We start from the raw sequence: 21,685 nt of genomic DNA, 5'->3' as shown, positions 1-21,685 counted from the left end.
CTCACCTCACCCCAAATGCACAGTTTTTGTAGTTCATAAAATACAACACTAAAACACAACCTAAAATGCAACCTAAAAATGACTGCAATGCCTTCTGAGATTTTCCCACAATGCATCATAATCTACTGAACAGTCCAAGACTTGTGCATAAGTGTGTGTGTTGAAGGACGAAAGAGATCAAGAGAGACACTTTCTTTACCTCTGGGATCCATAAGGCACAACTAACATGGACCCACTTGGTTCCACTGCGGGTGGGTTTCAGGGCTCCCACTCTTTTAGGACACAGCAGACATTTTGGCTGCACCCCCAGGGCACATGTACGGCACAGCCAGTTACCCTGTGGCACCTTCAGGATCCCGTAACATGCCTGCATGACAAAGAGAGAGGAAAAACTCAACACACATACCTAAGCCTACCACCACAAAAACAGCACACCTGGATTTTTACATGAGTAGAAACTCTTGAGGGATTGTCACATCAATTAACACAGTATCACCCTAAAAAACACTAGTCCCTGACATCAAAGTGACGTGTCTGCATGTTCTGGTGGGAGTAACACTGAAGCAGTTCACACTGTGAAATGCTCAACAACAGCTGTTACAATAAATTGCTACTTTAACCTATGCGTGGAGAAACTGTGGTTTGTTGGAACGTTCTGACTGCCTTTCCAAATCAGCATACTCCAAACTAGAGGTCTGCATTGGCAAGATTCTCACGATACAATACGTATTCCGATACATGAGTCACGGTACGATTATATCACTATATATTGTGATATTCTACAGTTCACTGAAAATGTAAACACACAGCTGATATACAGGATGCTGTGATCGGTCTGTCATGTTTTGAAATTTCCTTCTGCCTGAAATGCCAAGTAGTAATTCAAAAGTACCCAGCTACAGCATCATCTTCAGGAGTGGACTGATTTTCATGTCCCTGTATTTTGATGTCCCTGTATTTAAAATATCACCATGTAAAATTTCACAATATATTGCCGTATCGATATTTTCTAACACAGTTTTTTGAACATCGAAACAGTTCGTAGTGGTGTCCTGAAGCTGACCTGATGTACGCAGATGTTGCACTTGTCGCAAAAGACCATCTCATTGCCATCCTCCCCTTCTGGTGAACGGCAAACGTCACACACGACATCTTCATCATATTCAATGCCCAGGCCCTCCTGTGTTGCAATAGCCAGCTGCATCTTCTCCTCGCACTGACTCTCCAGCTCTTCTAGCACACGCTCCATTGTCAGTTCATCAAGTTCTGGTAATGCTGTGGAGCACACACACACACACACACCAACATATACTTACATATGAGGTAAGTCATTTATAAAGGCCTTAAAAACTCAGCACCACAGACAGCTCACTCAGAAAATAATATACAATGATACATTTGGGAACAATTTACAACAATTTACAACATTTTAAGGCACCATATAAGTGACTTTAATGTAATGAATACATATAAAAACACTGTAAGGCTGCTTGCCAGATTTAGCAAATGTGACCAACTAAACTGTGTGAGGAAAAAAAAACGGTCCAGCTTGGGGTCAAAGCTGGTCAAGATACCCCTTAAGAGGATTGAACTAGCTGAACGTATAGTTAAACCTAGATTTTTTTGTGTATGGATGGACACAAATGGCACATTGCATGAGCAAAGGCAGCAAGTGGTGGGAAGAACACAACAATCATGACATTGAGACACATGTTCACTAAAGATGGTAAGATGCTTTAAATTGGATTTGTCAACTGCACTGTCAACTGCAAAACAAGAAACTGAAGGAATGTGAATGTTCAGCATGCTCTCAGACAAACACACATTGAAACCTTCTTATAACATGAGTTGAATTGCTGCACTAAAAATCTAGAAATAAATACTATAAATAAAATTATATTAAATAAAAATACTGGTTGGCCCACTAGTTTGACCACCTTAAGGTATGTTTCCACTTGTCATTCCAGACCAGACTCCTAGATTATTATAAAGTATTACAGTACTAGGGCGATTCTCTGGGAAATGAAACCAAAATGCTCAATAAAATATGCTTTAAAACCTAATTAATGTCTATGTATTTAAATAACTGAAGGTTTTGCAGACATTTGAAACACGGTTACCTGTCACAATGTGATTTTTTTTACTATTTTCAATGAAATTCAAGGCAAATTCGTATCATAACGCAGACATTTAAAGTTCAGTATATATTAGGGGCAGTGGTGGCCTAGTAGTTAAGGAAGCGGCCGGCGTAATCAGAAGGTTGTCACCAAGGTGCCACTGAGCAAAGCACCGTCCCCACACACTGCTCCCCAGGCGCCTGTCATGGCTGCCCACTGTTCACCAAGGGTGATGGTTAAAAGTAGAGGACACATTTTGTTTTGTGCACACTGTGCTGTGCTCTGTTTCACAATGACAATTTTACAATTTTACAAGACTTTTACTTCACTTTTCATATTGAATAGTGCATCAGGCTTAATTAAATTATTCCTACAATGCACCACATTTTTACTCTTAGTACTGTGAAATGTTAAACTTAACAGCTACTTTGTGTAGCTTTTACAGCAGTGATGTTGTCCTCTGCATCATGTCCTGTGCATCTTGGTCATTTTAGTTGCATATATTGGTATTGCATAAACATTATTTAATTTAAGTGTTGCACAGTTTTGACACCCATTACACGTTGAAATATTTGGTGCAATAGTTTTGTTTGAATGCTTATAGAGTTCACAGAATTTTATTGTCAAACAAGTGAGACTACTTTTCTGTGTCCCGTGCATCACATGGCAAGTTTTCAAACTGCTTGTAAGGCTTGTGTCATAACTTTATATCAAACTAGCCAGTAGTAAGGTATGACATGTACTACATACATGTCAAACATGTTCATAGTTCTGACCACTAGTTATGGTGATAAAGAAAAAAATGTCTTGTAGAGAATCGTCCATTATGCAGGGAGCCTTAGGGACAAAATCAAATCTTTGGTTGGTTTCCTTATTAATAGTCATCTTTTTTTACTGTCCCATTTGAGCACATGAATACATATGCAGAGGAAAAAAGGCATGCCTGTGTATAAACCCTACAGCCGACAATCTGATAACCAAGGCCAAGGGTACCTGTGCCCAGAGATATCAGCACTCTCACCAGCAACTGAGCCAGCATCCACCCCCACCATCTCTCCCGATAACCATCTCTCCACTCTCAGAGTAAAACTAAACTAATAACGTGGCATCGGGCCTGGCGCTGGCTAACAAGCAAATGTTTTTGGGCTCTTTTCAAAGATGCTCTTTAGCAAAGGTCAAAGCCTCCCACTATAGCAGAAAGTCCCCACTGGCAGGGCAAGGCTCCAATCTGACCTCTATCAGTCTCGCAGTTCAGTTCCGCTGAGCTAATGAAGATCCCGTTTAGACTTTGCATCAGGCAGTCACATCTCTTCCTACAGATACAACTAATGGTTTTTCTGAGAGCCGTGGATGATAAAGTAATGGCGCTTTTTTTCCCTTCTGCACATTTTTAGAGATAATAAATGCAGTAAGCAATGTCTTCAACCTCACAGTCAGAGCCAATGTTTAAAATACACACACTCACACTTAGGACTTTGTGTTCGGTTACTCCTATTTATTTGGACAAAAATCCCCCAGTCGGCTGAAACACCCTCCAATGTCCACACACAATGCTACCGGTCGCTCCCCATGGCTCACAGAAGAGGACTAAATCGTGAAAAATCCACATTGAATGTGACCAATTCCACACTCACTCATCAACAGTTCTGTGGCTGTGCCAGCAGGGACAAATTTATGGGAATTTCACAGCTAATTGATTTGCTTAAGGCACATTAAGAATCAGCGTATGTAAGGACGGCTTGTTTTTACAGCTAACTAAAGGGAAGTCCGGTTAGCTATTAACTTTAGTGACGTTGACATTTACATTTGGTAAATGGAAAATGAGAGCGAGTGGGAAATTGCTTCTGTGAGCTGAAAAAAAGAGCGAGAGAGAAAAAAACCCCAGAAGAACAAGAAAGTGCCTTATCATAGTGGTCATAAAATTGTTTGTTTTGTCTAGCTTGTGGTTATGGGAACCCACCCATGCTGACTGGAAAATGCATGTATGTTTAAGAAACTATTTTCCTGCTTTCTTTTTTACTCCAAGCAGGAAAAACAAGCAAGTGGCCTGGAGGGGATTTGAATATGCAAACGCCTTCCCCATTATCTATGAGCATGAGATCAGATTGCATACAAACTGGGCCAGGATGGGATCTCGTGGGTCAGCAGTTGTGACTACTCCAGGCCTGTGGGTTTTGGCAGCGCCCCAGAGGCTGAACTCAAGGGAAGGGGGGCACAGGGATCCTTTACACTGTGAGGGATGATGGAAGTTCACCTCTCTCACTGACAGAAATTAACGCACAGCTCCGCTGACCTGCAATAAAACAGTGTTCGCACTGGACTGTAGACAAGACTATGAAAACTATTAAATGTTATGCAAGTGCAGGGGTTCCCAATAGTACTTGGCTGCCGTGTGATAATGCTTAATAAAAAGATTATTTTCCCCCCACTGATACTTATTTCACACTTGACATTTGTACATCTATTAATTTATTAATTGAGTGGACCCAAAATGACTTTTCACTAATATTTATTCCATTTGTCTCAGAACTCCAGGACCGGCATTACACCCAGGCTTGTCATATCTCGGTAATGAGAACAACGGAAGTAGTGATAAACAGCACATCAATGTAGGTTCATTCTCAGAACAGCCACCATGTAGTTTCAGGTGGATGCTGGTGAGTCTCATGCGACTTCTTTTAAATGGAACAAACCCAGAGCAACCAAACGGTTAGACAAAGGGGTCGTTGTGTAGTACAAGTAATAAACTAAAATTCTACAGAAACATATAAAACCCTAAACTGCAGACCAATCTCAGAAATCAGCCTTACCCAGCTCTCTGAATTCAGTGTTGACAAGTTCCAGCCACGCAACGTCCAGATCATCCAAATCATAACGCGTCAGTGGGTCGGCCAGGCTTGGTGATTCACTGTGACCTGACTCTGTGTGCATTCTGGTGTGGGTAGGTGAGTAGAAGGGAATCCGATTAACCTCTGGAAGCACCCTGGAATCACAGAGACAAAGATCACAGGTCATCATTAGAACATTCGTGACCTCATCAGCGTCATTCAAGGGGTGACTGCTCAATGGTGGCTCTGCCAGCATTGATTTATATTACAATACAGGGCCAATGGCACTCACATAAATGACTATAGTTGTTTCTGGCAGCCTGACTTAGTTTTAGTCTAGTCTTTGCTTCCAGCTGTCCTTATTATTAGTCTTGTCATATCCAGGATCATTTTAATCTACTCAAGTTTCAGCCGACTAAACCCATTTCATAATTTACATTTACAGCATCAGATTCCGTTATCCAGAGTGACTTACAATCATTAGTTACAGGGACAGTCCCCCCCTAGAGACACTTGGGGTTAAGTGTCTTGCTCAGGGACACAATGGTAGTAAGTGGGATTTGAACCTGGGTCTTCTGGTTCATAGACTAGTGTCTTAACCACTAGGCTACTACCACCCTTTTAAACAAGGTTGTCTTATTATTATATTATTGTTACCGTATAGACTCAAGAATACACTACATCAATTCCAGACACAGAAGATGCTCTGATTTGTTCCATGTTTTTTCTCTTTGGTTTTTCCAATTCATTGTAAAGAAGGTGCATCCAAAGATTGCTTTGTCATTTCTCCCAGCCATCTGCTCTCCTATCAGAAGAATCCTGAAATCGAATTAATGCGAATTGTGGAATGGACGTCATCTGTGTGACCAGATCGGAAATACAGGAAACAGAAACCAATATATAATAATGCAATTAAACAAGAGGAAATAACGCTATTAATTAAACAAGAGGAAATAACGTGAAATAATTAAGAGATGTTTTAATATAGTTTTATTTATTTATTTATTCTTGTATTTATTTATCAACCATCACCTCAGTCACATCACATTAGTTGACAAAGATATTTCGTCATAAAAATTTAATTGAAGAAAACAACACTACTAATGACAAAGCTAAAATACACCCCATCAACCTGTGCTTCAATGTGGCTTCAGAAACGCTTAACCACTTCTGGAAGCAAATAAGACAGTCTGCCAATACCTTTCACCACTGTTCAGTGGTGTATTAAAATCCAGCAAATGCTGCTACTTCACGAACATACAGCAAGACAAGGCTGCCCACTAAAATCACGGTACCCCAAATGCCCAACTGATGCAACAGATAAAGGCTTAGCTGATACAATCTTATCTACACCATGTCATCAGTAACCCTTCTGTGTTCATAACAGATTCGATTCTATGCAACAACCGGGGCTTTATCTTACACTAGGACAAGAGGAACTACTTGTTTCACATGTGTTTGTAGGTGGTGTTTGACAATGTGGAACACCCCAAAAGTGCAAAATTCCCTGCAAAACACAGAGAATGTGACAGTACATGTTGACCTGCATGTCATAAAGAATTGGAAATCTCACGCCTGTTAATTTCTGCCACGGCACATTCAGGTATTTACAGAACTTTTCCTCTTCTGTCAGAGATCAAATGATGTGGGTGGCTTGGATTGAAATGTTTAAAACTGGTTGCCATGCTGATCCTTTCATTCGACATTAAACCGTCTTCACTTCTGTACATCCACGGCCCCTTTGATCAATGTCAGAATGGCCAGCAGCAGGAAGGGAAACATTAGCCGAGGGCTTTCCACGGTCACAGCGAAGGACGGTGAGCTGTTCAGTTCCTATGTTACCACACGCTCAGTACAGTAAAACCACAGCGGTGAGTTTAAAAGAACAGCATGTTCTCTGATGAGGTGCAACACCAACATGTGGTGAAAAAAAAGGCTGTTTCAAAACAAACCGTGAATATTTGATATATGGGGCACAAAAAATCTGATCACAGCCTCTGTGTTAAACGCTCTCTTCTGTTTAATGGCTGTGATTATTAAAGGAGACACTCTCAGGATCACTGCTGTTCTGTCACTCAGGTTTACAAGCCCCACGGTGTAAATATTTAAGTCCATCCAGGAGAGCCATAACCATACACACAGGGACAGAGCTGACTGCTTCATCCGTACGTCCCGGGAGAGGAAGTGGGCTTGTTTAATTGCTGATCTCTGGGCCTTCTGGGGATTCAGGGGGATCTCCGCATCCTGCGCCTGCCAGAGCGGTGAATGAGACGCACTGTTAAGGACTGAAGGATCGTAAGGCGGTGACCACGCGTGGGCAGACACATGGGCCTTTGTGACTAGATCACCACTCCTGCCCAGAGGCCAACTGGCTGGAGAAAGGAAGGCCTATGCCACCACAGACAGGGCCCAGTTAAGCCTGGTCATCAGGCTGAGTCAGGGGAATGGTCTTTCACAGGCAAATCATATTTGTGGTGCAGCCACTTGACAGGAGCAAAGGCTAGGGGCAAGACTTGTTGGGATTAGATTAAATAGCCAATAAAACTCAACCAAAACACTGCACTATTAACTGCACTTTAGTATCTCAGAGGGCCAGAAGACTTGGTGTTTATCCTTCCAGGACTTGGATCAACTCTGAGAATTTTTTCCCCCTTGTTCTCTCATTTCTTTTCTTGACACACTGGATGTGCAAGACATTCCTTTTAAAGACAAACAACACTGCTGGCTGTACTGTCAGGGGTCCCGTCAGTCAGGGAGGATGAAAGTGGTCTCTCTCTCGCTCCATCTCTGTGTTTGCGTTCAGCCAGTCAACTTGAACTTCACATGCCTCGACTGCACTTCTTCTGGACGGTTGTTTTTTCTGTCTTAGCTTCTGCTCTCCCTCCTCCTGACAGTTTATTTTCCCCTTCAGGTTAACATCCCGTGTCACTTGGCACCTATGGCAAACTTTTAAGACATTACACAAGGCAGAACTTGTGCACAGTGGCATCCAAACATATAACGAAGACCACTGGGAACCAAACAACGTCCCTGGACCATTCAACCCTGCCGCAGATCCCTTAATGACCCCAAAACAGTGCCAAGCAAACTATGATGAGCCAGCAGAGAAAATGCAGATGCATTCCCACAGAAGCAGCCATTGCTGAGAGCCCGGGGCAGGCGCATGGCCTGTACAGACCTCCGTTTGTGAAGTCAGCTTTCAGGGTTCACGCCAGGCTGCGTTGCAACATGGAACCAGGGGACGTCCCCGGCGCTCAGGACACAGTCCTGAGATGTAAATTGACCGTAAAAACCTCCTGCTGACAGAGACACGGTCTTGAAAGGGCAGAGGGCAGCCCCGAGGACATGGCAGCGAAATGTGAGAGGATCTGACACCAAAGCCTGTGTGGCATCTGCACATTCAGTTGTGAGCACAGCCAGGATAGTGCAGTTAAAGAACGTTGTTTTGACTCCCCACCATACCCTGAGGCATTTCATGAATTTTAAAAGTTTTGAAGGATTCCGAAACAAACGTTTGCTGTATACATACTGAATACGGCTCTTAAAAAAAACATTGGATGCTTCTGATTTACAGTTACATGACTCTTATCCAGAATGACTTTCTGGATAGGAGTAACTCAGTGCCTTGCTCAGGGTCACAGTGGTAGTAAGTGGTTTGAATTGGCAATTTGACACAGAGGTAGAATGTCACCTAGATTCAAGATGTATTATCACATACACAGACATACGTGAAAGAATTTAACCCTGACCACACCATGTGCAATATCAGAAGAAAAACAAAAACATTTATACATATTTATGAAGAAATCTAAATAAGCAACATCACATTTGGATCTGTTGGATGCATCATCATAGCAACAAATTCTTGTTTATCCCATTTTCTATCTGATATCTGTAGGAAGCATCTCAGAAAATTGGATCTGGCTAAAATGATCTAAACTTTAACCAACCTAACCAGAGCTGAGTTGCAATGTGTAAGGTTGACAGTCATCAATGGAAGACGATAAACATGGTTGGCGGTGGATCATTTTTCCAACTTTCCTTCTGACCTCTTCCTTTGGGAAGACCACTGAAGGGCAGAGGGGTCAGAGTGGAACGCTGTATGCTGTACAGCCTGGACAGACTGGTATAGACGCTGCTCTTGAGTCTAGCTTTCACACAACTTTTACTCCTGCAATATAGAGAAAGTGGTTGATTCTTCAAGTACAAGCCAACTAACATATGCTGAACACCCAATCTAATCCAGATCTTAATGAGACATTAACGAGAGGTGGCCAGCATGGGAAGATCTGTGTAACTGACTGAAGTCAACAGCAAAGGTCAAATCCATCATAAAAAAAGCTGGAGGTTCTGTGTTCTCTGATGGGATCCTGTCGTTTTGTGGCATTCACAGGGTTAAGCTGCATCCTGAGTGGAGCCTCTCTCTCTCTCTCTTGCTTTCTCTGTGCTGCCATTTTGTGATTCCTTCAGATGTCAGTGCGGTCTGCCCAGGAATGCTATGTTCGTTGTCATGGATATAGCTGCACCTTATTAACATCCGTCCCAATTTTTATAATTTTTTTTAAACTCTTACACTCGTGGTATTCGTCTCGCCGCTGCTTTTTTCCCCCCTTCTTAATCTCTTCCCTCCCCTCTACTGATTATTTTTCATAGCAGGCAGCTAACTTACGGGAAAGGCACAGCCCCTTCCCCCCACAACAACACCCCCCCTCCAAAAAAAGAAAACCCATAATATTTTTTTGGGTTTTTCGGAGGGGATATGGGATTTGAGGGGGAAAGGCCAAGTGTGAAGGTGAGGGGGGGGGCTGTTTTCATTCACATTTTCCACTGAGTCTGTCCACGGTTGGGAGAGACGGTCCTGCTACCCAAGGCAGCGCTGGCACCGTGCCAGCTCCTCGCCTCCACTCCCATAACTCCCTTCTCCCAACACGCACCCCCCCCAAAACCCCCCACCCCCTTGCCATTCCCTCACTAAAACACTGCAGTGGGTAGCGGCTGTGAGGGGCAGCGAGGAGGAGGGGGACGGGACCAATGAGAACGAGGGCGAGAATGAGGGAATGAGAAAAGAGAGAAGAGGAGAGAGAGAGAGAGAGAGAGAGAGATTTTCACTGTCTGTGCCTCAGAGCACTAGAGCTAAGAAAATGGAGTGCCAGGGAGCCAGTTAACCACACACACGCACAGCTCTGTGTCTGTGCGTGTGTGTGTGTGTGTGTGTGTGTGTGTGTGTGTGTGTGTGTGTGTGTGTGAGATATCTGGCGACGCAAGCAAGAGTCACCATTTTCCTTGACGCACTGACAAATATTTCATTCCAGGAGAGAGCCGAGGAAAGACTAACAGCTCTTTACATAAATGATTATGCAATAGGAGAAGAGCACGAAGGGGGAAATGCTCCCATTGTTTCCAGTTGTCTCCTAATCCCTCTGGCAGGGCACCCATTCAAACGGCATCTGAGGCAGCTGCAAATCTCATTTCTACGTGGCCCCGTCATTCACTCGCAAAACGCATTTCAATACATGCAGAGTGTTTTCTAAATGCTCTCTGGCAAAGCATATTTGGGTTGTGTGTGTGCGCGCATGTGTGAGTGTAAGAGAGAGAGAGTCAAGAATCTTTTCAGCCATTCAAAATGGTGTGACTGTTCTGGCACCAGTGTGTTTTTCCTGTGTGTTGGTAATTATGTCTGCAAGCAGACGGCTTCAGCCATGAAGGTGAATCTCTGTGTGTGTCGTTCAGAGGCTGTTATACATTTTAAACACTCTTGGAGTCTGTGTGTGTGTGTGTGTGTGTACACAAGGCAAATGTTTACATAATGCTGTGTGTGTGTGCACGCACGCAGTTATCGGTGTAACCGTGCGTGTGGGAGTTATTGAAAAAGAGACGGAGAGGATGATGGAGATAGAGAGACGTACAGAGCGAGAGGGAGAGAGGAGGAACAGACATTCTTCAAGGAGAACAGTGCTTTAATCTGATGGAATGATGTCACCGCTATTACTGCGGGCACAAACTGAACCAGGAATCATCATGAGTCACCCACAGCTCATCACACACGGTTAATGCGGTCATTCGTACAGGACCATGAGCTGGTTTGTTTGCACCAAAGGCACAAACACAATCACATATCCTCTGTGCAGTGTTAACACAAACCTGCCAATTCCTTATAGATACATTTTCTCAATTTGTCTGCCACCATTTCATATGGCATAATCAAAATAGGATTTAATGTTTGGTTTGTGTATAACAAGTTTGTGATGTCCATTGAGAATGAGGGAAAATCCAGACTATGGAAGGAGGGTGTTTGAGAGCTGTCAATCAGTCCTTCAGGGATGATCCCACTAAACAGCATTAAGTTTGTCTTCTGGGTGTCTTGCTGTGCTTGTAGTCTGTAACTTTACACATGTGGTTGCAAGGTCTGAAATTTCTAATAAAGTGTCTGTCCCCAAGAGAAACTGTGTCCTTACTAACCTCACGGCCATTATGTGCCATTCATGACTAAACACAGCTGACCACGAGCCCTTTATTGGCTTCACTTTGTCGCCAGTTTATACAGTTGCCACACTGTACAAGCCCACGGATGGATAATAACAGTCAGTGATGTGTGTTCTGTGCGCTCATAAACGGTGTGTGCAGAAACCACTCTGCCCTGCTGCCATTATGCCGCTCAAATACTTTTAATGTAGGGCCAGGCGGGTGCATGGGCGGCCATCAGCTTTCCCGCTTCTACACTCACCTATACGCATCACAGGCCCCTGGACTGTAGGCGGCATCAGAAAGATGGCTAATAAGCATTTGTACGACTCCTACCCCTCCTCGTTTTTTCCCTAACCCTAACCATGACCCTGCCCACATGAACATACTGCGGTAAACAAGCAGTAGAGATATCCAACTCTTTCCAAAGCACGGCTAGCGTGTATGTTTTCTTGCTTCTCCTCCCACATACCTTAAGAGAATGAGGTCATCCTAAACCAAGCAGCAAAAAAAAAAAAAAAAAAAAAAAAAAAAAAAAAAAAAAGGACAGGAGGGGTGCAGCACCATTGCAAAAGAGCAAAGCTAAACTGCCGTTGAGTGGGAGGAGGATATTATGTGGAGCAAGGTGGAGAACGAGTCCCCAAAAGCTCATTATTTCAAGTCTGTTCCTCAAAATGTGTCAGTTTAGGGCACCTGGTTTGAGTCAGATCGATAACACAAGAAACACACACACACACACACACACACACACTCATCTTTGCTTAATCAAGACGAGAATCGAGAGGCGGTCGGGACGCCACCATTTGCGGAGAGGAAATGTCAGTCTGAAAGTGAGGGGGTTGAGAGATGACTCAGATAGAGAATGGAAAAAGGACACTAGAGACACCTGCACAAACTCAGAGTGAGAAAAAAAAAGCATGAATAGAGAGAGAGAACGCAAACAAGCAGGCACTAAGTTAAGCAGGGAACATCTGAAAAATGAGGGGTACCGAAAGCCATACGTAACGCAGATGGTCCTGGGCCTTCAAAACAGCGGCGGTTTTACCACACATTTTAACATGAGGGGGAGACATATAGATTCTGGGAGGTGGCAGCAAAAGCACGTGAGGAAAGGGGAGAAAATGAAAGAGAGAAATGGCAGATGGGTGCTGGTTGGAGCCCTTAGATGCCCCAGATGTTCCTCAGTCCTGCTGCTGTGAGCACGTCTTTGATGTGCCACACACAGCCGACCACAAGCACTTATGAGCTTCGAGGGGGGTGGTGTGGGGGGCACTGTGGCATCTAGAGGCTGTTACCCTTCTGTTCAAAAGTGAAAATGACAGCGTTGGCCACCCAATATGGCCGAAACGGCAACAAAGAGCAGCTTCCACTTCAGGCTTTGACCAGACGATCCATACTCTGCACAGTGCTCGTGCACGGCACCTGTGAAGCAAACTCGCTGCAGGAAGTGGTTTCAGCTTGTTTTCAGAGGCTTCCGGAGCCACGGTAGCCACAGCAGAAAAGATGCAACAACATTTTGGTGGGAGGTAACAGGCGGGGTGTATTTTTTTTAAACTTGCTGCCCTGTTTCTTCACAAATGAGGGCAAATAATGCACCAGTTCAGGTGCCCACTGTAGCTGAACCCAACTGTATCACCATCAATTCACTGGCCGCAATGCTTTGCCCATTTGCCATTGACCACTAAATACTGGAACTTAAAGGTCCCCTATCATGATATATATCACGTTGCCATATTATTTTAACATTAATACAAGTTCTCCTAGTCTGTCTATGTCTGTGCTGAGGGCGGCAGCTCAGACAGCCGGATCTGGAATCTCCAGTTTCTCGTGCTTTTTCCATACAGAGAATTTCCCACCTCTCCCCTAAAACATTATCTCCACCGACGGCCATGGCTTCCAAATGTGCAAAGTGTTGCAGTTGCTCAGTGATTGGATTTAAAAATGAGTACAAATGGATTTTTTATTTCCCTCATGCGAGACCCAATCAATTAGTTGATTTTTTCTGGATAAACGCTCTGCTTCAAACATTGTGGTTAATGAAGTAATTTTCTGTGAATGCCCCCTCAACTTCTATAGGCCGCTCTTCCCCTTGTCCCACCTCTTTTCTACTCATTATCATTTAAAGCTACAGACACCGCAATGATGCATCATGGGGAAATTTAATTGTGGGAATGGATAAAAGTGGCTGTAATTCTACACCACAGCTGAATTTCGGAAAGAGACTTCAGACACAGTATTAGGGAACCACTAAGACCGATATAAAAGCAAAAAAAAAATTGTCAGGGGACCTTTAACAGTTTCTGTGGCCTGCAGCTGTAAGGGTCTCCACAGTATAATGCTCGACTTCCCCCCTCCATTTCTCAGAGTTTAAGAAATACTGCGATGTCTACACTCTTCTGATCTGCCACAGGGGGTGTGGTTGGGCTGACATCATTCCGACTAAGGCTTTGATATATTTGCATGGTTACAAGATGCATTAGACCAGAAGTGTCTTCATATGAAAAAAAATGACACAAATATCACAAAATGCCAGAAGTCTGTTTGATTTACATGAATGTAAATCGACTGCAATGGTTCTGAGAAAGTCAGTGGAGTTAATCGTACTTGTTTTTAAGCAGATATTTTAGGTTGAGGCCAATCCTTCCAAAACTGTCCGTTGTTCACAGCCAGTGGTATAATTATTAATGAAATATTAATGTCCACATAGCCCATGATATATCAGGAATTGTTCCAGCCTTGTGCTTACCAATTAAAACTGATTAAATAACAAAAAAAAAAATAAAAAATCATACATATTTGGCATTTCAAGGGGACTTAGGCTAAAGAGGCAGTGCCAATTTGTCATTCTCTGTCTGCTGCAGGAGACCATTATGCAATCGCTAATTACTTCCACTTGGCCCCAGCCACCATGTCTCTCTGTCTATACGCCGCTGTATGATTATCTCTGGAGAAAAGAGGGATGAGAGGAGCACAGAAAGCAGAGGAGATGAGAGTGAAAGAGAGACAGCAGAACGACCAGAGGCGATCTTTATAAGAGAGCCATATCTCTCTATTCTCCCTCTGATGGCTTCAGTATCTATCTCTAAGTAGCAGAACTTCTGGAAGAATCTGGAGCTTTGCAGTAAAAAAAATAATACAAACAAACAGGAAAAGGAGCGGGCAGCAGCAGACAGGGCCTCCAGCGATGCTTTCCACAGGTCTTTCAAGAGGATGTCATCATTTAGAAAAGTTAATGCTCTAAGCCTTGGGCTTGAAAGCAGCAGTTTGATTCAGCTAGTTTACCTCAATCTAACACCAAAACACTGCCACGCACTTTCAGTTTCCCTTTCATCCCTAATTCTGTGTTTTTTACCATGTGATGCTTGCAGGGATCGCAGCAGGAACTGTGGATCTTCACCCATTATAAGCACAGACACCAGGAGTCATTCAGTGTGTGTGTTGTGTGTACAAACCCTCCACTAGCAGTGCATGAAACTGTGTACACCGAGAGGTGCATGACCCCCTCTGAGCATGCAGGGTTGTTGAGCTGCAGCAAGTCAGCAAGTCCCCCCCCCAGTGAGGGAGTTTAGGAGTTGAAATAGGCAAGTTGTGAGGTCCTTAGCAGGTCTGTACCTGCTGTGTATCTTTGTGTTAGCGCGGACAGATGTGCAGTTGGCTGAGAAAACAGGAAAATATAGAAGGTCCTGGATAAACCACACAACTACGTGAAACATCAAAATGTATATAGATCACATATACAGACACATACTGTATTTGACTGCTCTCTTGGGATTCAAAGCTTCAGGGCCTATTGCTGATTATGTTAATGTACTGTCAAATCTCTCTCCAGAGTTAGGGCAGTGGGCCCGCACCAGCGTTTATTTTTGGAACTTAGCACCCTGGCCTCATTGCGCACAGATGTGGCCATGTTGCTGTAAAGCATACAGTGTGTGTAAGAGCTGTCAAGGGGTGGCTGTTCCGTATGTATGAGTGCTGCTTAATGGGTACTGCGGAGGCCCTGACCTGACTACCGGCTCTGGAATGGCCTCCACGTTTGCAGGGACCTGCACGCCCTTCTCCCACTCCTGCCTCCAGGGGTCTGTCAGGATGTAGTACTCCTCAGGGATCATCTGGGCCGAGTCAGGCAGCTTCATTGCAGTAATGAAGTCTGTCCGGAATACCTAATAAAACAAACAAAAAAATGAATTAAAATGTGACAAATCAACCAATAAAATTCAGATTGATCCATGTATTTTCAAAATCTTGCTAAACCTGGTTAGCCTGCATGTCTGTTTACTGGGCAAAAGGATCACCCTGTTGCCCAATTGCCATGTGTGACAAGTGAAGGAATGAACGTTCTGATGTTTTAGTAGTTACTGAAGAACAATTCTCAGAATGGCAGCCAGATTTGCTTTTCAAATTATTGTTTATTATCCATAGCTGTAGCTGTACTAATGCTAACATGGTAGTAATGTGCCAGGAAATGTTGAGCATGAGAGTTCTCAGTGGGTTGGTCATTTGGGAAGAATCCTGACCCACAACAAATGCAAAAGTAAATCATGTTTTTTTCAGAATTCAACATTCCCCTACATTTGTATTCACAGCAGGTTAACATGAGTGCACCCAAAACATAGCAATTAGGTCAACTGACAACAGGACCAGCATTTTGATTTTATATGACTGCTGAAACTTCTCAGAATGCATGCTAATGCATCCTGGGAGATAAAGAGATTTTTCCAAATCAACCATTGCCAGTAAGAGAGATAAATAAAAAAAAAGATAAGAAATGTATAAAAAGAATATATACAACAGGCAAAAAAGGATGAGAAATACAGCGGGAGCAAAGATTTCTCGAGAGCAATCCCTCAGTGGATCTTTTTCTCCTCCCTCAGGACCGACGTTGGCTTCTCCATCTATCCACTGCAGCCTAGGCCCCAGGGCCATGATGATATCAGTTGTTCTAATAAAACACAGATTCCAAACCTGCGGCAACCTTACTCAAGGACATCAGCTGCTCCGAGTGTTATCCAGCCAGACTGCAAATTCAGCCCTCTGACACCAACTTCATTATACACTCTATCATTTCTTTATAAGCCCCCTTATCCCTGCTTTATTAGCCTCCGGTCCCTCTCTCCCTGCTGATGCACTCTAAAGAGGCCCCGGCACAACCACACACATCGATGTAATCAAGAGTCCATATTAGCAGGGGGATAGAGAGAGGAGGCGGGAGACGTGTCATGGTTTACCCAGACGACAACGTGTGCAGATGCAGCGTCCTCTCGGGGTCTAAACCTGAAAACACTGATGGCTGTTGATACTCTTAAGAGGTATTTGGAGTATTAAAAATGGAAAAGACCACAAACATTGTTCAAGAGGAGTGTTCACAATGGCAAAAGTTACAGGAGTATTAAAACAAGGACAAACAGACTAAATAACAAGTGAAGGAATGAACGTTCTGATGTTTTACTAATTACTGAAGAACAGTTCTCAGAATGGACTGTGCTTCCTTGTAAATTTTACATTAGCAGAACCCTTGGCACCATATGTTCCCCAACTTAAAAGAAAACAAATGCAGCCAGATTTGCTCTTAAAATTATTGTTTATTATCCATAGCTGTACAAATGCTAACGTGGTAGTAATGTGCCAGTAATGAGCCACAACAAAAAAACACTGATGGCTGTCGATACTCTTAAGGAGGTATTTGGAGCATTAAAAATGGAAAAGACCAAAAACATTGCTCAAGAGGAGTGTTCACAATGGCAGAAGGTGCAGGAGAATTAAAACAAGGACAAACAGACTAAATAACAGCTTCTACCCTGTTGTTATCAGGACACTTAATGACATTTAATCAATTTTTTCACCTCAAATTTCTTTTCCATGTGCAATAAGGTTTCTACCTTTAATTTTTATTTTATATTTTATATCATATTTTGTAATATTTTAGTATATGTCTTTTCTATTTTTTAAACTAGCTTTTACACACAGTCTTTAAGATACCTCTCTGGCTCAGGGACCGCACCTAATTTCATTGTACTTGTTGACAATATAGATCTTCTGATTCTAATTCTGATTCTGGGCTTGATATTGCTACCATTATTATGATGGTGCCCAAAGAGGTATAGAATCCCTTAGAGAGAAATACATGGTCTCAAGTGCCACCTTGTAAGAGTTTCTCCCATTGTGTATTTGTGTGTATGAGTGTGTGTGTGTGTGTGTGTTGTGCTACTACCTATGGTCAAGATCAATATACAAGTACAGGGGGTAGAACCAACATTTCTCGATGTCATCTGAAAATCTGCCAGGAAGAGTATGCCAATCAGAGACTGACTCTGAAAAAAACTGGCAGTCCCAAGGTCGGCCAGAACCCATGCACTCATTATGGGTGCCTTGAGGAGAGTATGGCCCAGTGTCTGTCCCCTGACATAAGGAAGGCAAAGTGCAAATCCACAGTCAGTTCCTAGGCAACTGGAAAACATGGTGACTGGCATTCTGGCCACCAACATCTATTCAGCCGAACTATGTACAATGGCAATGTTATTGCCATGTCACCCTCTCACATGTGCTGAACAAATCCTACAGAAAACTTAAAACCCCACAAGGAACATCTCTTAGGCAATATCATAGACACGGCTCTGCAATCAATTTTGCAATCCTTGCCCTTGGCTGATGTCAATGCACATTTATTTATTACTTTTTGCAGGACCATCTTTACTCATTGAAAGGGGCAAACTTGAACTTGTTCACCACAAATTCAAATGACTTGGCTCAATGATAACCAAGCTGTGCAGTTGAAGACCATATAAAAAAACACATTGACTATTCTTAATGTTTCCACATGTTCCTGACAAAAAAAATATCCAGCGTTATGCTGTCCCTGTCCTTCCACTGGCAAGCTGTCTGGTAGCTCCTGGGTTTAACATTTAATTCAAACAGAGCCCAGAAATGATGTACTGTATTCTGGAGGTCTTGACCAAGTGATCTCAGAAAACACCAGCATATTGAGGGTTGTCATAGCGATGTGCTCATCTCACTGCTGTTTCTTAACCACACTCAAAGCACAGCACAGCTCAAACGCAGTTATCTAGCATGCTGATGATGCAAAGTGGTCAGCAAACATAGTGGCGGCGGAGCAGATAATGCAACTAGCAATTTGTTGGTGAAACAGAACATTTCACGAGATGACCAAACTGTTCAAGTACAGTAAGGAAGCTCCATACTTCCTGGAATAGACATGGTAGCAAACCTCAATTGAAATCCTACCACCAAAAAACTGAAAAAGCACAAACACATCTCTATTTTCTGCATGCTCCAGTCCTCAACTGTACCAGGGCACCACAATGTGACCTGAATCATTGTCTGCTATGGGAACTAGTGGAAAAAAATTATATCCTACAATTACTGCATCCTCAAGGTCTCCAGCAGACTGGATGATCCCTCCTACCAGTTCTCCTCCTACCAACAACATTTCTTCCCTGCCTGAAGTGAAGGTGAAGTGAATGTCATTGTGAAACTCTTCAGCACAGCACACAGTGCAGACAAAAGTGCATACAAATGTGGGCTTTGCTTTTAACCCATCACCCTTAGTGAGCAGTGGGCAGCCATGACAGGCGCCCCGGGGAGCAGTGTGTGGAGACGGTGCTTTGCTCAGTGGCACCTCAGTAGCACCTTGGAGGATCGGCATTTGAACCAGCAACATTCTGATTATGGGGCCGCCTCCTTAACCCACTAGGCCACCACTGCCCCAGATTCAACAGCATCCAGACCTATTCCTTCCATCTGGCTTTAAGTATCTTTAGCTACCTGTTGCTTCATCCCCAGACTTTATTACATGTACACTTTTCTATATGACTTACTGACATTAGGTTTACATATGCTGACATATATTACATCATGTTTACATTATTCCATTGGTATACTACATATTTTAACTAAACATAAAGCAGACTAGACTATATTGGTGATTAGGACAGGAGAGAAGTCCCCAGCAGAACGAAGATTAGATGAAATCTGTGTTAATACATTCATGTCACCTGTGCTGGCCAATAACCGCCCTGCCAGAATAAAGGCTAAACAGGCAAAATGCAAGTGATGGAAACAGCCCAGTATTACAGGACCTGCCAACGCAAATAAATAATGCAATGTAGCAAGTGTGCGCGAGACAAGAGACAAGGCCAAGACGAACACCATCCACTGCCCACCCCCTCATCACCCACCTACCACCCTCCAATTTAGAGGGCTGGAAAGGCAAGAGTGTTGAGCAGAGACTGTCAGTGATTCATTTTTATGGCCCCTTGTTTATATAGCCCAACCACAGCTAATTAATGTCAGAAACAGAATTACAAGGTCCTTGGATTCGGCGTCTGCTCTCTCTCTTTCCCATATCAAACAGCTTCGCTGTCGGCCCAGACAAGGTTGAGCGATGTCCTAGCGTTGGTGTACTACCAGGACAGCCCGTCCCCATCAGTAGCATAAAAAGTTTTTGTATTATGAAGTTGTCCTTTCCAATTTAGTGAGCAGTCGAGGCGGAAAGATGAGAGATCAGACACATCTGACTTCACTTCATGTGGGTAAAAATTTAAAAAACACTTGCTGCTCTAAAGTGAACCTGCTGTTTACTTATTTTTGTAGGTGTGGTAGCCAAGCAAAAATCCTACCCCAGACACTGAACTTGGAGTTCTGCCATTTGTATAAAAACAAATAAATAACTGAAAATTAATACAGCCAGTAATCGACCCATTAATAAGATACCTAGCCATTAGTTAATAACCAGGAACAAAAAAGCAAAAAAAAAAAAAAACTAACACCACTTTGTTTCTTGCTCTGTTTGGCAATTTTTCTATTTTAAAAAGCAAGCCCCAGACAGCCCAGAGTTGGCAAAAGCCTCAAGAGCCATGAACCCTGAGATGAAATTAAAATGTTAACATTAGTCACAATGCTGCCAGAGAGCTCAACTGCTCTCGCACATGCAACCAGCTGTTCAACAGGACTTAAAAGAGTCAACAGCTATGAAGAGCAGTCATTTCCACCTTGTGGAACTGGAGTTGCTCACATAACTCACCACAATCCTCAACCTCGCTTCGGAATGTTAGAGCCATCAGGAATGGCTACGACTGTTCTAGTTCTGAACACAATCAATGTTACACATTCTAATGGCCATTGTTGCGCACAACTGAGTTCAAAGAATGGCATTCACTGAACATGTTCATATTTTCAGGGAATGCTTAACTGAACTAATCATTTTACAAATGGTCAGTGGTGTGAGTGAGAATCACTTCCAGTTTTCACCATGTGTCATGATGCCTCTATATGGAGATAGTTTTAAAAAAAATCACGAATATATTTCTTGATTCAGCAACAAATGTAACAAGGTTAAAAAAAATAATAATTTATGACTTCCAAATAAATGTAACTAGTTATAAATGTAAATAGTTTTTTGTGCCAAGTTGCATAATACTGCTGAATGACATGGCCAAGAATGAAAGTGAGCTCTTTATTTGCCATACAGCAGCAGTACTGTTTTTTTTAACTCCTTTTATTGTTCTCAAATAAAAGACACCTTTAAAAAGCAGATTTTAAAGCTTCATTCCCATTCGTCATAAGTGATGTCAGCATGTAGCCAGGATGCTAATTTTAGCACATCCTCGGATATAATGATGGGGTAATGCTGGAAGTCTGGAGGAACTCTTTGAGGATCTCTGTGTTCCTTGCAACGACAGGAAACTGGAAGGGGGTTGTGGAATGAACCATGCCACACATAAATTTTTGGCAAGACTCTAATAAACTTATATTATAATTGTGTACAACAAAAACTCAATAACCAGAGTTACATTTGGGTGACTCAAACAAAAAAATACTAATCAAGATCTTAAGGTTCCCCATAAACATATATATACATATATTGAGAAGTGCACCACTGCTGACAGAGGAAATTACTGTAGGGACAGCCTTAGCTAAATGGCATGTCCTTTTTGCAGACGCTCAGCACAGCAGAACGGATTAGTCCTCTATCACTCCACAGATGTAAAGCGGGTCCCTTCACTGGACACGAATGACCTTATCGTGGAGAAACAGGCACGGTCACTTGGCTTCTCCAAACAGTCCTCTCTTCACACGGAGGGGGAAGATTCACAACTCCAGGACCCTCTGCTCCCGATTTAGCATTTTGACCAAATGTCAAATGGAACAAAATGAAGAGGAAGACTTAGGAAAAGTCTCCTGAATACAGTCCTGAGTTCCTCCTCCTGCTGGACTGTTGCCTAGATTTCCTGCCTCCATCACCGTGCCTTAATAAAAGTAAAT

The 21,685-nt window shown here is 43.0% G+C and overlaps 1 protein-coding gene across 7 annotated transcripts in view; it reads right to left on the bottom strand.

Annotated features, from left to right (window-relative positions):
• jade2 (jade family PHD finger 2) overlaps positions 1–21,685 on the bottom strand; it is a 63,473-nt gene that overhangs the window by 26,823 nt on the left and 14,965 nt on the right. For all 7 annotated transcript variants that reach the window (XM_028983409.1, XM_028983410.1, XM_028983413.1 and 4 more), the window contains 4 exons: positions 15,410–15,567; positions 4,928–5,100; positions 1,064–1,275; positions 200–367 (listed from right to left, as the gene is read on the bottom strand). In XM_028983409.1, the coding sequence (XP_028839242.1) occupies positions 200–367; positions 1,064–1,275; positions 4,928–5,100; positions 15,410–15,567 (711 nt within the window). The remainder of the gene's footprint in view (positions 1–199; positions 368–1,063; positions 1,276–4,927; positions 5,101–15,409; positions 15,568–21,685) is intronic.

Source organism: Denticeps clupeoides, chromosome 6 (genome assembly GCF_900700375.1).
Source record: "Denticeps clupeoides chromosome 6, fDenClu1.1, whole genome shotgun sequence".
NCBI classification, from domain to species: domain Eukaryota; kingdom Metazoa; phylum Chordata; class Actinopteri; order Clupeiformes; family Denticipitidae; genus Denticeps; species Denticeps clupeoides.
This window is presented reverse-complemented; position numbering and strand designations above follow the sequence as displayed.